The sequence below is a fragment of the Sphaerodactylus townsendi genome, linkage group LG14 (genome assembly GCF_021028975.2).
Source record: "Sphaerodactylus townsendi isolate TG3544 linkage group LG14, MPM_Stown_v2.3, whole genome shotgun sequence".
NCBI classification, from domain to species: Eukaryota; Metazoa; Chordata; class Lepidosauria; order Squamata; family Sphaerodactylidae; genus Sphaerodactylus; species Sphaerodactylus townsendi.
In genome coordinates this window covers 218,001-233,743 of record NC_059438.1, presented here as the reverse complement: position 1 = coordinate 233,743, position 15,743 = coordinate 218,001, and the positions used below count along the sequence as shown (strand labels likewise).

General features: G+C 39.3%; 1 protein-coding gene across 1 annotated transcript; it reads left to right on the top strand.

Moving 5' to 3' along the window:
• The first annotated feature begins 1,798 nt into the window (after positions 1 to 1,798).
• NAE1 (NEDD8 activating enzyme E1 subunit 1) lies at positions 1,799 to 15,257 on the top strand. Its single transcript, XM_048516046.1, has 20 exons — positions 1,799 to 1,899; positions 2,970 to 3,073; positions 3,162 to 3,222; positions 3,597 to 3,627; positions 4,150 to 4,221; positions 4,653 to 4,732; positions 6,214 to 6,323; positions 7,095 to 7,204; positions 7,724 to 7,786; positions 8,318 to 8,381; positions 8,625 to 8,716; positions 8,829 to 8,888; positions 8,985 to 9,118; positions 10,118 to 10,193; positions 11,029 to 11,068; positions 11,837 to 11,923; positions 12,579 to 12,671; positions 13,197 to 13,311; positions 13,538 to 13,587; positions 15,016 to 15,257. Exons 1-20 carry the CDS (start codon positions 1,823 to 1,825, stop codon positions 15,123 to 15,125), a joined length of 1,629 nt encoding a protein of 542 aa, XP_048372003.1. The 5' UTR covers positions 1,799 to 1,822; the 3' UTR covers positions 15,126 to 15,257.
• Positions 15,258 to 15,743: the final 486 nt, after the last annotated feature.

Here is a 15,743-nt window from a genome sequence, read left to right as displayed (position 1 = left end):
ACAGTTTCCTGACAAAAATAGTGTGAAATTGTCAAATCTGCAATGCGTATGTGAAGTTCAAGATATAAAAAAAAAGACAGGAAAAAGTTGTTTGGTACCATAAAATAGTTCAAGCAGCAGCCTATAATGAGATTAGTAGAGTTGTTAGCTATGGGTTAGGAAATACCTGCAGATTTGGGGGTGGGGACATAAGGAGGGGAGGAGCATAAATGGGATACAAGGCCATCAAGTCCACCTACCAAAGCGGTCATTTTCTCCAGGTGAACTGATCTCTGTTGCCTGGAGATCAGCTGTAATAGTGGGAGATCTCCAGCCACCACTGTTACCGGCAGGAAAAATATAAAAATATTTTCCTGAGCCTATCACCAGACTGCACTGGACACAAGCCCCAGAGCAAAGAGACCAGTGTGATCCAAAAGTCTCCATAGGGCCTGAAAAAGACATGTATATATGGTTGTGCTAATGTTTCATATAGTTCTCTTCCTGATTTTATTTCTTTTAAGACTTAGCATAAGCCCTTCAGTGTTGGATTTATTGATTGCCTAACGCTTATGCTTATGTCTTAGCTAGGTTTTCCAGTCGATTAATGTTAGTTTAGGATATTCTTGTTCACATATATAAGGTATATTGTAAGTTCTTTAGGATTACATCTAATGTTTAACTTAGAAATGTTACTTTAGATATTTGTATCTGTTAGAAAAAGCAATGGCTTGTAACAGCTGATATTAAGACCCAAGGAAGTTTGTCCTGGAATTCTGGACCAACACCCGGGAGATCTCTTTTAGCAAAACAAAGACCCTCTTGGAATTACAAATTGAATCTGATGACGACACCTCAGAGGTCCCAGCCGTTGAAGAATACGCCAAGACCACCATTGGACCATTTGAACTTTCTTTTGTTGCAGGACTGAGGTGCGGGAGCCTCAGGACATAATTTAAGGAAACAGCCCATCTGATAACCAGATACCTGGGTGCATTAACAACCTCACCCAGTTTTATGAATGGACACTCTTTGCTCCCTGTTCCTGCACTATTGTAAAGTCTCGCGGAAAGACGCCTGACAGCGAGATCTCATGGTCCCATTCACAAAGTTGTAATTGTACCTCTCATTTATGTGTTGATGTTTCTTTATTGTTGCAAGGTAAGGGACCTGCCCCCTTACCTGCCCCCTTGCCCTCTTTTGATCTGTGTGTATAAAAGTTCCTGCGCTTGGCTACGGAGGTGCGATTCCCCTGCCCAAGCTGTATCAATGACTTTTGAATAAAAATATTCTACTTTCGAAGAACACCAGCTTCCTGCGCCTCACTACATTGCCTGAAATAAGATCACTTAATGTTACCCAAGCAGCAGTGGTAACACCACCTGGATGTTGGCAGCCCTACCCATAAAAGGGCAGGAGCAACTGGCTTCGTGGAATTGTCTGCTCTGACTCTTAAGATGGTCACTGCCTGGGGAACAAATGCATCAACTTCCACCTAGAGGTGCACCTTTTTTTTTCAGATTGCAAGTCCATCTTACTTTACATGCCAGGATAAAAACAGAAACTGGTGTTCAAAGTGGGCATGACACCCAATGTCCTGGAGAGACACTGCCCAACAGGAAAAACAGCCACAACAGCAAGCTCACCCACCGCACGTGCGTTAAGATGCTACACGACCATAAGAAAAACAACCAGGGATTTCCAAACAGAGCGAGGGTGGTTGCGCAGGCGCATTAGGTGCCGGCTCTGCCCTCGTGCTCCCCCTTCAGGCTCGCTGGAGGAAGTGCAGGAGAGGCTCCGCGCGAGGCCGGCGGTGGGGGGTGGGGAAGGCACAGCGAGCATCATGGCGGCGGCCGTGCAGCTTCAGCAGCAGCGGGGCAGAGTCAGCATGAAGGAGCAGCGCTATGACCGGCAACTCAGGTCGGCCTGAAGGGCGAGGGGAAAGAGACCGGGCGGTGGCAAGGAGCAAAGTGCATGATTTCCGAGAGGAGGGCTTAAAACAGGGGAGCGACTGGGGTGCAAAGGCTGTGCAGGGCCAGGAAGGGGGCTTGACTGTTGCCTAGTGACGCCCTGCAGACTTCGTTTGCTCCTGGGACCTTCCTCAGCCTGGGGCTTCGTCCAGACATGGGGTGCTGCCCTATGTAGGCGCGATTCTGTAAATAATGCAAGTCTGCATTTTGGGCCTTTTTGGAGATGCAAAGTCTTAATCTTCAGCATTACAAGCAACTAACAACCATAACAATGTGATATTTATTCTAAGCACTTCACTGTCAGTTAGACCTTTCCATCCCTTCTAGGACATGCTTAGTCCCCACCTTTGGACGTTTTTTCCTCTACTGACCTGGGGTGTGTTCAAAAGGGTAGCCTAAATGGTCTGAAGCAGTAGAAAAGAGGTTGGAGTTCAGGGGCATCTTTAAGATCAGCAGTGTTTTATTCTTGATATAAGCTTCTGTGTGCATTCGCACAAAATATCAAGAATGAAACATTGTTTTATTGGACTCAAGAAGATCAAGGATAAAACTTTTTATTTACTTACTTTTTTGACCTGGGGTTTGCGTATGTTGCTACATCATCTTAATGTTATTAGAATGTTACATAGGTATAGGATTGGTTAAAATAAAGTAGTCCAACGTAAAATAATAAATGTGATAGGTTAGAAGAACCAGGAAAGCAGAATAATAGTTCATAAATGCAGCAGCCTTGATATATTAAAGGAAGGCAGATGTCAAAGTGGGAGTTTACATTAAAGAGAATTGCAGCTAACATTACTGTTTACAGCTCATTCTCCCAACCTGATTAAATAGTTATGGTTTAATGTAGTTGAAGCTACATAGATTTGATTCCCAGTGCCAGCCAGGTTGAGAACACCAGCAATTGTTGAGGTAAATACTGGAAGATCTGTTAGCTGTCTCCTAGTTCCACAAGCAAACCAGAATTAAACAGTACTTTTGCATTAATCAGGGAACTGGAACTCTGTGTTTATCTTGCAGGTTATGGGGTGACCATGGACAAGAAGCTTTAGAACTTGCTCATGTTTGTTTGATAGGTGCGACCGCCACAGGACAAGAGATTCTCAAAAACCTAGTGCTGCCAGGTATAAATTAGAGCAAATGTTTAAGAAAATATATGTAGTATAGGAATTGTAATTTGATATAAGTACCACATTTGCTTTCATCTTCAAGGAGTTGGATCGTTTACAGTTGTCGATGGGAATCAAGTGGCTGGTGAAGATGTCGGAAATAGGTGTGTGTTTCTGAATAAGTTTGTAGTATTTTCATTACTGTGAAAATGTTTAATAGGTGGTTAATTCAAAACTCTGGGATTGGACTCGACAGGAGGAGTCCTTTGGATTTAACTTACTGGACTCATAGGAATTTAGTGTTTAGTTTTTAGCAAGGAAATAAAATCTTAACATATAAAGAACCTGAAACTAATTGAAATGAGAAAAGTGGCCCTGTGTCCGAATCTGTCGTATTGCTGTAATATTTTTATTGAATGAGCGGTAAGAGTGGGGTTTCTTGAAAATATATATTTCATAATGTGACATGTTTGATTACTGGAATTTTTTTCATCTTAACTGAAATTTCCAATTAATGGATTATGTTTCTGCTTTTCAGTTTTTTCCTACAAAGAAGCAATATTGGCCAGGTAAAGGCATTTTAAATACAACTATTGACAAACTGATTATGCAGTATCATCTTGCTGCAATATGCTTTCCTTCCTTTTTGTAATAAAGGGTTGTATTTGAGGTTACTTTGTACTTTATTGTAGGCTTCAGTCTTTAATGCAGGTAACCTGCTTGCAGATCAGCCCATGGGTTTTTAAACTGTCCAGCAGCCATTTTTTAAGTTCCTGTGACTTCATATCTCTGACCACATTAAAAGGGTCCAAAATAGTGTCCACACAAAAGCCCTTAGGGCTCATTCCGCACATGCAGAATAATGCACTTTCAAACTGCTTTCAGTGCTCTTTGAAGCTGTGCAGAATGGCAAAATCCACTTGCAAACAGTTGTGAAAGTGGTTTGAAAACGCATTATTTTGCATGTGCAGAAGGGGCCTAGGTTGGAATTTAAATGTGCTGCTCAGTTCTGTGCATACTTACTTGGAAGTAATTGCTACACGATTGCTGCTTTAGATGTCTAACAAATCTGATTTTTTTGTGTTTGACAGAATCGAGCTCAGTGTGCCACAGAACTATTGCAAGAATTGAACAGTGATGTCTCAGGAAACTTTGTGGAAGAGGTTTGTGCCAGTTGTGATGCAGAGTGTGAGCCATATTGAAGAAGTATAAAACAATGGGTGATTGATCTATCCCCCTATAATGTTGACATGGAACTGGAGGATTGCGAATGTGGGAAAATGTTAATAGGCTAAGCCAGCTCAGTTTCCCTGGGTTGCAAATACCTTATGCTGCAGGATAGTCCTGTCCTGAAAGACATAATTCTTCTGAATTTTAAATAGCCAACCCTTTCTGTTGTGCGTTAAATGGAATTGCTGGGCAGTCTGGATTGGGCAGTTTGGGCTCTGCAAAGACGAACTTCAGTAGAACATCTAGATTTGAATTCAATAGTAGAGATCAACAGAATTTTTGGGTTATGACTGTTCTAGAGTCCAAACTCCCTTTGTCAGATAGTGTGTACTATCAAATAAGCATGTCTTTTGAATTTCTTAAGAATCCAGATACACTTCTAGACAACGATCCTTCATTTTTCTGTCGGTTCAACATTGTGATTGCAACTCAACTCCCAGAAAGGTAAACAAAAGTCAATCTGAAACTTTTCATTGTCCAAAACTCTAGTTTGTTATTGTGTGTTAATTCTTAGTGCTTTCAACTCGTATATAGTTCTATGTGTGTTCATTGATGGAAAACATAATATCTGCTTTGAAATTTGATTAGATAAGGGCTGAAGTGGGAGGCAGGAAACGGGGGTGGAAAGCAAGACTGCCTCATCTCTTCGGCCCCTTCCGCACACGCAAAATAATGCGTTTTCAAACCACTTTCACAACTGTTTGCAAGTGGATTTTGCCATTCCGCACAGCTTCAAAGAGCACTGAAAACAGTTTGAAAGTGCATTATTCTGCATGTGCGGAATGAGCCTTCCATGGGGAGGGGGGGGCGGGCTAATGGTGGTAGAATTTGCAACTCGTTCCTGTCCAGCTATTCTTGCTTGCTTGCTATGCTGAAAAAGTAGTAATCGTGGGGGGTTAAACATTACATGTCCACACATTGCTTTTCTTCTGTACATTCTCTCCCGCACACAGCTTTGCAGCACAGTACAGGTGATGTGAGTTGTTTTCCACTGAATACTTAGTTTAGCTGCTATGGCCGATGTATTATTGAGGGTCTGATGCTCCACATCCTTTCATTGTAAGATGTTAATAAACATATTAAGTTGCTGTTCTTTGCAATAAGCATCTCCTGCTTGGTTTATCTTTAGGTAATGAACAATTTGGATTTTCTTTAGCAACTGGTATAGGTTCACAAAACCTGTATAACAGTAGCATTTATTTTGCCAAAATACTTAAAAATAAGACCAAAGTACTTAGGGAGCAGCAGTGGCGTAGTGGTTAAGAGCAGGTGCATTCTAATCTGGAGGAACCGGGTTTGATTCCCCACTCTGCCGCTTGAGCTTATCTGGGAAATTCAGATTAGCCTGCGCACTCCCAACACATGCCAGCTGGGCAACCTTGGGTTAGTTACAGTTCTTCTGAGCTCTCTCAGCCCCACCCACCTCACAGAGTGTTTGTTGTGAGGGGGAAAGGGCAAGGAGATTGTAAGCCCCTTTGAATCTCCTACAAGAGAGAAAGGGGGGTATAAATCCAAACTTCTCTTCTTCTTGTTGTTGTTGTTCTTCTTCTTCTTTGACAGATGAGAAGGTGATACTTAAATATTATTTCTGGCTATTTAACATATATCTAAACTATCATATATTCAACTGAAACATACACCGCGTCCTGCTACTAAGAGGAAAAGTCCAATTTTGCACTTTTTCGATTCAGTTGTTTTAGAAAATGAAGGCTTAAATTCAAAAATACCATCTGCATATGAAGTGTTTTATAGCTTGTGCTGCAGTGTTGTACTAAAAAGTGAAATTTAAAAAAAAATATTCCTAGAGATTGTGCAAGTGAAAGCACGAGAACAGGTGTACAGCTGTTTGGTTATGATGCAACTCAAGTATTAGCAACAATTTGCCATATGTTCTGGCTCTAACCCTGTATTTTCTGTTTTTGCAGTACGCTGCTAAGACTTGCAGAAGTTCTGTGGAGTTACGACATCCCATTGCTAGTTTGTAGGACTTATGGATTAGTAGGATACATGCGAATAGTTATCAAAGAACATCAAGGTGAGAGCTTTATCTAGCAATCGAAGGTTCTTCTGTCAAGAAACTCTTAAAAGATTGAACCTACTTTATATAGTTTTGTATCCCATATGCTTGGTTTTATGAGATGCACATGTGCCTGTACGTCTGTGTTTATCAGTGATTTTACATAACAGAAAAAATGTTATCGAAACAGGTATGACATAGTAAGGGTTAAATACAACATCCAAGGCCCCTTCCACATATGCAGAATAATACACTTTCCACATATGCAGAATAATACAGAATAATACACTTTCAATACACTTTCACAGTTATTTGAAAGTGGATTGAAAGTGCATGATTCTGCATATGCAGAAGGGGCCCAAGTTGAGATAGGTTGAAAGATACAAGAAATCCTCTAGTTTCAAACTGCCCTTTAGTGTATGTTTTTCTTAAATATTTTGTAACATATGTTGTTATTACTTCAGGAAATGGTGTTGCGTAACCATTCAAAGCTGTGTACAAATTTGATGTATGTAATTTACCAGACCCAAATTTATCTGTAGTGTGTTGTTTTTCTCACCCCTGAACTAAAAAATGGCATACAGAGCAGTTCACAATAATTGACACACAATACAAAAGAGTTTATGAAGGAACAGTTCTTGGCTGGATTTGGATCCAGGTACCAGGGAGGTGCTGCTTGACTGTTCCCTTCCTTGCCTCTGATGAGTTCTGCTGTAGCCGTTAATATCTGGGTGGGGGTGATGCCCTTTATTAAAATGGGGGAAAAAAGCTCTCTTAATGTTTTAATAGTTATAGAGTCTCACCCGGATAATGCATTGGATGATCTGAGACTGGATAACCCATTTCCAGAGCTGCGGGAGCATATTCAGTCCTATGATTTGGATCATATGGAAAAAAAGGTTGGCGTGAGTTCTGACTTCTATTCAGCAATATGCTTGTGAACTTTGAATTTATTCCAGAAGAAGCGAATGACAACCCATGCCTCCAAAAGATCATTTTTAAAAATAGTTTAAGCATAGAGACTTTCAGTAGGCTTCACAACGATAGATCCAGATTTATTATATTTAAGGATTTCATATGGCTGCTAGAAGACCTCACGTGATTGTTCCCTGTAAATAATGTGTGAACTGTTCATATAAAAAAAATTTGGGGCGGATTCTTTGTGAAAGCCTTGCCTTATCAACAGACTTCCCGTTTAACTGTGGCAGACAGCCCAAGAAGGACTGAATAGCTGAAAAAATACCTAAAAGAATCTGAGCATTAAGCTCTCACTTAAATACTTGCTGGAATTTCCAAATGCAGAGCAGAATTACCAATCGTCAACATTAACAGGAGAATTGCATATGAATTTAGAGCCAAACAGTGAGTTGTGTGAGACATCTGTGACTGCATCTCCCAATATTGTCTTGTATTCGCAGGACCACAGCCACACGCCATGGGTCATAATTGTAGCTAAATATCTGGAAGAATGGTATAACAAGGTATGTAGAATTGTAGCATTGTTTTAATGTATTTTACTGCTCGTGCTGCAGAACTCTGAAATGATGTGTCCCTCTGAAGAGGAGCATGCTTGCAGGACAAAAGTTGCAGATGGTAATGAGGTGGCAGAGTGTTTAGGAGATGGGGGAGGAACTACAATGTTGCCTCAAACCTCTCATATTAATTCTCAATAAATGGCAAAACTAGTTAGAACATTATTCCCTTATGAACTTAAAAAAAATTGCACTGATTCCGCACCACGATGCTGTTTTGTCTCGCTTGCTTTTTCATCGCTGTTTACTCTAGTGGTTAAAAAACTGTTTAAGTGTCTTATCCTTGTTGTTTCCATATTGTCTGACAAAGAATTAAACATGTGGAAACTATTGTCCCAGTTCAAAATTTCTGTTACATGCTCAAACACAGATGCTCACTCAGTACTATCTCCCTGCTTATTCTTCTCTTCAGTTAACTTCTAATGATTGACTGCATGTAGTTTTTACAGGGTTCAAATATATGACTGTTTTTCAATTTAGAGCGGTGGTCAGATACCCAAGAACTACAAAGAAAAGGAATCCTTCCGGGAAATGATTAGGCAAGGTAAGTGTCAAGCAATTGCTTTTGACAGTATATCAAAGGCTGTTGGTATGTGTATTTTGCTAGTATTGGGTTTCCGTAAAGGTTACACACAGTTTTAAGTATGTGTCTACAATATATGCTTCAATATTTTGCTTTAACATAAAACTGCTTCTGAAAATGGCCTGTCTGGAACTCAGTTTAGCAAATCTGACAGTTTGTCATATTAAAATCTGATTGCTTCATATATAATCTGCTCCCTGTTAGGTATCTTAAAGAACGAAAATGGAGTCCAAGAAGATGAAGAAAACTTTGAAGAAGCGATTAAGAATGTGAATACAGCTGTGGTTCCTACAAAGGTGAAGAAGAACCCTTTCCCTCTGATATTGTAGAAGCTGACTGAAACTATTATTGGTTGCAGATGTGAGTACTTCTTGCTGATGTGAGTACTTCTTGCTTTTTTCATTATAGATTCCAGTCAGTATTGAAGACATATTTAATGATGATCGCTGCACAAATCTCTCACAGCAGGTAAGTTTGTTCAGTTGCTATCTGGCATTTTACTTTTTTGCGGAAAAAATGTCAATGAACTGTAATTTGTTCATGCACCTTTTAAATTTATTTCAGACACCATCTTTTTGGATTTTGGCTCGAGCTTTAAAAGAATTTGTGGGAAAAGAAGGTCAAGGGAACTTACCTGTCAGGGGTACAGTTCCTGATATGATAGCTGATTCTGGTAAATTTATCAAATTGCAAAATGTGTAAGTGCTCTTTATGTTAATGTTGGTAAATGCTGCAAGGCCAAATATTTACAAGTATCTGCATTGTCCGTAGGTTCATTCAAATGCCTGCTTCAAGGCTTATCTCCTTTCTATGACAGGATTCACAAATCGGTTCTATAGCGGAGGTGCCAGAATGCCAGAACCTATTTTTTTAAAACATAATAAGAAGAAGAGTTTGGATTTATATCCCCCTTTTCTCTCCTGTAAGGAGACTCAAAGGGGCTTACAATCTCATTTCCCTCCACCCCTCACAACAAGCTAGTTAGAATAGCAAAATCAGCATAATTGGCACAACAGTTGGAGGTGGGCAGAAAGCGACTTTGTTAAATCTGAGCGTCTTTCATGTTCTGTAAGACTCTCTCTTTTTGTTTGAAGCTGACTGTCCACCTGGAATTTAGCTTGAAATGGTTGTGGTGGGTTTCCTGGGCTGTGTGGCCGTGGTCTGGTAGATCTTGTTCCTAACGTTTCGCCTGCATCTGTGGCTGGCATCTTCAGAGGTGTATCACAGAGAAAAGTCTGTGTCTAGTGAGAAGGGAAAGTTTAGTGGGATATATATAACCAGATCTACCAGACCACGGCCACACAGCCCAGAAAACACACCACAACCAGTTGAATCCAGCCATGAAAGCCTTCAACAATACATTAGCTTGAAATGTTTTTGCTTCTCTGATGTTCATGTTACTGGTAGCATTTATTCAAGCAAGCTGTACTGGGCAGTTCTCACAGCAGCTTATGACATTTCTTTTTTTATAAGGAGTGATTCTGATTTGTGTGTTTAAAAAAGCACAGATAAATAAGAATAGCGGTTCAAATGTATAATTTGGTCTGAGGTTGTAGGTCAGTTCACTATTGTCTGTTTCATTTGCTACTGTTAAAGCGTAACGCTAATATGACTCTCCGTGTACAAAGAGAGAATGAGCCGCTGATTCTTAGAAAGTAGTGAAGATTTTCAAAGAAGCTTTTCACCTTCCCTTTAAGGTATCGTGAGAAAGCAAGAAAAGATGCTGAAGCTGTGGGTAACTACGCTGCAAAAATGTTACAGTCGATAGGCAAGGTGAGCTTAGTGGCACCTTATAAGCTGAATCTCCCTGACCTTCATTTGTACACAATAACGATTCCTATGTAACAGACCAATCCAGAGTACCCATTCTATTTATTAGACCTGGGAATTTGTATTTAATCAACAGGCCTTTTAACATTACAACTAGCTTTTAACACTTGGGAGGCTACTGCTGTCTTAAAGGGAGCAGGTGGGTGAGGGTGGAGAATTGTATCCAAGCTATCTTGAATTCCTTCAAGAAATAAAATTGACAATATATAAATACAGTCAAGCTATCATATTTTTCATTTTGTTCACATAGCAGCTCTTTTCTGTTGGCCCTTTTTACTGTGCCCCTCATTATTACAGAATCCGTTAACACAACATAATAAACAGTATGTAGAAAATACAATGAAGTAGGGAGTTAATGCACACTAAAAGATTGTTTTTAAATACCTGATGTGATAAAATACTTCAGAATCCACTGAAGTTTGCTTGTTTATTTATTACATTTTTATTCTGCCCTTCAAGGGGTTTGGGGTAGATTTCATGGTTTGCCCGTTTCCTCCATCTTATCCTTGCAACAAACCTGTGAAACTAGGTTAGACTGAGACACAATGTCGTATGTTTCTTGGCAAGTGAGGCTTGGAACCTCAATTTCCCCAGGCCTTGTGGATACCTCTAACCACTGGACGACACTAGCTCTTTCTCAGTAATTTATTGCTTACTGTTTATATTTGCTTGAACTAATGCAAAATGAGAGACCGGTGTTTGGAAAACAAGGAAGTTTTATTTTTAGTATTAGAGTTACCATTTAACAACTGCATTTAATGATATTTTTATTTCATAGGCACCAGAATCAATTTCTCAGAGAGAGTTAAAACTACTTTGTAAGTATCTTGATTTTCTTTAAAAAAACACAAAAAGTAACTGTCAGTATCTTAAAAGTTCGTGAGTCCATGTCTTTAGTAAATATTAGTAGGTATTCCAGCTTGCTTTGTGCAGTGGACACATACCCTGATACTGGAGCTTCTTTCTTGAATGGGAGGTTCATTGCTCATGGGCTCAGTTGTATGCATGAAGTCTTCACTAGCTCTATTTCCTTGTTGACATCAGTTTTGCTGTCTTTCCAACTGGAGATCAAAGCTGCTGGCATCATTGTAGTGCATGGCGGAAACTTCTGCTCACTTAGAATGCCATGCATTAAAGTCATGTGAAGTTTGTCTCTTCTTTCTGATGGGTGCTTCTTTTTGATGGATGAATTCTCTAGACTTCAGAGAGAGTTGAGAAGTGTTGACTAGACAAAAGTCAAGGGAAGGCTGCCCGTAACAGCTCTTTGAATGAGGCATGATGATAAGAGTAAAGGAATTGAAGATACCACAAGTCTGAGCAGCTCATTTATGAGATAATAGTAACAGAATCTGTCATAAGTATTTAAGCTGAATATATCATGGATCGAATTCTTTATTGAACTATAGAGTAGGGACAGAAGGGGGGATTTCTCTACAAAACTGAAGGAATGGCAGATTTACCAGTATTACAATCTTACAATAATTAATCTTTACGTAACTAATCGAAGTCTGTTTTGAAAATTGATATCCATGCTAAGAATGCTATATGTGTTTGTCTGTGTTAATCCCACCTCCCCCTTGATTTAGGCAGTAATTCAGCATTTCTTCGAGTGGTGCGATGCCGATCCCTTTCTGAAGAGTATGGTTTGCATACTTCAAACAAAGATGAGATAAGTAAGATGAGTTCACTGTAGGTTTCTTTGCAAACATTATTTGCAAATGTTGATTTGAAAATAAACATCTATTTGGTCAGGAAGAAGAAAATGTAGAAGTGCAGCAAGCCTTATTGTTGCTTTCCTCTTTTCTTCTATTACATGAAGTAGTACAACTACTTTAACTGCAGGGTAATCAGTGAGCTGCCAAATGCACCCTTGTTGCTTAGGTATCTCTCTTTACAGGTGAGGTGTATTGAGTCACTGTTTTTGGCATTACAGCAGTGAAGGCCAGACTAAACTTTTTCTTTTTTCCCCTTTTTTTGCACTTCACTTTTGTGTAGCATCCAAACTAGCTTTCATGGTATGAGGGGGGATTCAAACCTGGGCTTCCCAAGTTCTAATCCAGCACCTTAAACACTACACTACGCTGGCTCTCTAAGTAATTATTACAGAACATGATTACATCATTGCAACGAGGTAACAATATTACCTTGAATTCCACTTGATGGGAAATTGACAAACTTGAAGTTGTATAACTTAGATGCAATATTCAAAATTTTGGTTGCCTATACATTGCAAAATGGCAAAAATGTATTAATTTTAGCAGTCTTTTTTTTCATTGCTCTTGCTCAGACCATTAACTTAATTACAGATTGCCCTTTTCCCTCCTTAAGTTTCCCATATGGACAATCCAGATAGTGAAATGGTTCTGTACTTAATGTTACGTGCTGTGGATAGATTTTTTAAACATCATGGAAGATACCCAGGTAAGCTTATTTTAATACTACCCAATTTGCTGTGCCATGTTCCAGTGTAGTAGCTGTGTAGTCTTTGTAGCACAAACAACAAGTACCCTTGTGCTTTAGTAACTCTTAGATTCACTTCTGATTATGATTTGAGGCCCACGTAAGCAGAAGCTACACTAAATTTGTTTTTAAGGTACTGCAAGATTGCTTTTTGTTTTTCTGTTCCATGGTATAAAAAAGAAAATACCAGCAGGTTTTTTTTAGTGTAATAGGTTTATTGAACAACTGCTGAAGGAGCCAACATTGTATTTGGTTAATAATATTCAGTGTTACAGGTTCTTGAATATATAGACTGATGGCATGTCTTGTTTTCCATTTTAAGCTAGAGAGTCATACCATTATTAACATTCTGTACATTTGATGTATGAAATTGCAAAGTTATTGATTTTGGTAGTAAAGTTCCTTTCACCTTTTATCCCACAAAAATATATCCTGTTTTTTCCCCTGAAATTTTAGCCTTAAGTATAATTAATTTTTTCTCTGCAGGGGTGTATAACTACCAAGTGGAGGATGATATTGGAAAACTGAAAATTTGCCTCAACAGCTTTCTTCAAGAATATGGGTTACCTGTAACAGTAAAGGATGATTATATCCACGAGTTGTGAGTATCATATAAAAGAAAAAGTACCACTTTTCTAGGTGTTATTTATTTATTGCAACATTTTAATATCACTTTTCTTACCATGCATGGAGGCTCCAAATGGTTTAGCACAAAAACGTAAAACCATTTTTACTTTTTACGTAACATTTCAGGTCCTGAAATGGCACACAGTTTTGCCCTGTCATGCTGTCCTTAGTGTGATGACTTCTTCTTTTCTTTGGTATAGTTGTCGCTATGGAGCTGCTGAGCCACATACCGTTGCTGCATTTTTGGGAGGTAAAAATCCTACTACTACTGATCTACTCTATGGACTATTATTTTTACTGTCATAAGTAAGAAGATTAATATGCTTTTGGATTCTGTCTTTTGTGCTAGTATGATTTGATCACATATTAACGCATTCTTCTTTTGCATAACTATACAACTGGAATATTTGACTTGTAGAATTAGAGGATAGGGAGCCCCATGGCACAGAGTGGTCAGCGGCAGGACTGCAGTCAAGCTGCTCATGACCTGAGTTTGACCTTGATGAAAGTTTCAGGTAGCTGGTTCAAGGTCAACTCAGCCTTTCATCCTTCCAAGGTTGGTAAAATGAGTAGTCGGCTTGCTGGGGGAAAAGCGCAGACAATGGGTGATGGCAGTGGCAAACCACCCCATATAGTCTGCCAATCAAATGTCATGATGTGACATCATCCCCTGGGATGTAATGATCCAGTTCTTGCACAGGGGATGACCTTTACCCTTTTAGTATTAGAGCTACGTGAAACATACCTGAAACTAACATTTACGCATGCTTCTGTAAGGACAAAATCAAAATCTTTTCCAAAGTTCTTTCCAGTGTATACACATTATTCAAATAAGAAATAATATACTTTACCACAGCAGGATGAAATGTTTAATGAAGGCTTTTTGATTCATGTTGGTGGAAAGATTTATTTTATTTATTTATTTATTATTGCATTTTTATAGATCAGCTTGTGCAGAACAACTGTTTGTGGTTGGAGCTGCTCTTTCCTCTCCTTTCCCTTGCAACTTCCAGAAATGGAAGTTTGGCAACTTCCAGAAATGCGCTGGTGGTTGGAGGACATTCTCAGTCAATAAGGAAGTATCTATAGTATATAACCCCGTATCTACCAGAAACCACCAGTGTGGTATAGGGGTTAAGAATAGCAAAATCTTATCAGGTGAACTGGATTTGTTTTCCCCCTCCTACACATGAAGCCTGCTGGGGTGACCTTGGGCTAGTCATGGTTCTCCTAGAACTTTCTCAGCCCCACCTACTTCATTGGTGTAGGGGAGGGGGGATGGCAGTCGTAAGCCACTTTGAGTCTTCTTATGGTAGAGAAAAGCGTGATATCAAAACCAAATCTTTATTTGTATCCCACCTTTCTCCCCAGTGGGATCCAGTATGACCTGTATCACTTTCCAATCCTCCATTTTGTCTGCGCAAAACCCCTGTGAGGTAGGCCACGCTGTTGGAGAGTGACTGGCCGAAAGTCACCCAGCATGTTCCCATGGCAGAGTGATAATGCAGACCTGGATCTCAAATATCCTAGTCTGCCAGTCTTAACTACTACTCCACGCTGGCTGTGAGCGATCATGTTCCACTGATAGTGTGAGACTGCAATATAAGCAGGCAGGTGCTGTATTAGTTAAATCATGAAGTTCCAACTGTTAAAAAAAGTTGTTTCTTGTTTTTTACAGGATCTGCTGCTCAGGAGATTGTGAAAATCATTACAAAACAATTTGTAATTTTTAATAACACCTATATTTACAATGGCATGTCACAGACCTCTGCAACGTTCAAGCTGTAGGCATAATACGATACATTGCATGAAGGCACAGTTGCATTTTGTTCTGTCAAGTATTGCTCCTTGGATATTTTCTGCCAACTTACCCATCTTTGTATTTTTTTTGTCATTCATTAAAATATTTTACAATTGCAATAAGGATCTAATGTCGAATTTTATTAAAATGGGCTGGAACATGGAAAATAATGTCAACAATAAGAGAGGTTAATCACTGTCAACTTCATATTGTTTTAAATGTAAGCACTTCTGTTCTTTTAGGATCTAGTACTTTAATGTGTAGCTGGCCTGTTATCACTCAGGAAATAATTTCTAAGCTCCTTTGACAAATAAACACCTATTTTGAAGCATGTATAGCAAGTAATATGTGACATTCTCTTCCATCTCGATGGTAAATTGTGAAAAGTATCAGAGTCCACAGATAGATACATTAATTCACCATATAGTTTGGAATATTATTAATAAACATGCTCTTAAATTATTATTTAAATGCCTGATGGTGGGACAGACCTAATTCCTTTCTGGCCTACCCTTCCAGATGAGGCTGGTTTCCAGGTCCCCATTTGCACTTTCGACCTTAAAAACTGGGGATCTTTAAAAAGCAATGCAACCCAAACTTAAACA

Bases quoted from the DNA above. Each gene is read 5' to 3' on its own strand.
- NAE1 (XM_048516046.1), top strand. From the start codon at position 1,823: ATGGCGGCGGCCGTGCAGCTTCAGCAGCAGCGGGGCAGAGTCAGCATG. The intron at 4,222-4,652 runs GTTTGTGCCAGT...GAATTTCTTAAG, and splicing joins CAGGAAACTTTGTGGAAGAG to AATCCAGATACACTTCTAGA. The intron at 13,312-13,537 runs GTGAGTATCATA...TCTTTGGTATAG, and splicing joins GATGATTATATCCACGAGTT to TTGTCGCTATGGAGCTGCTG.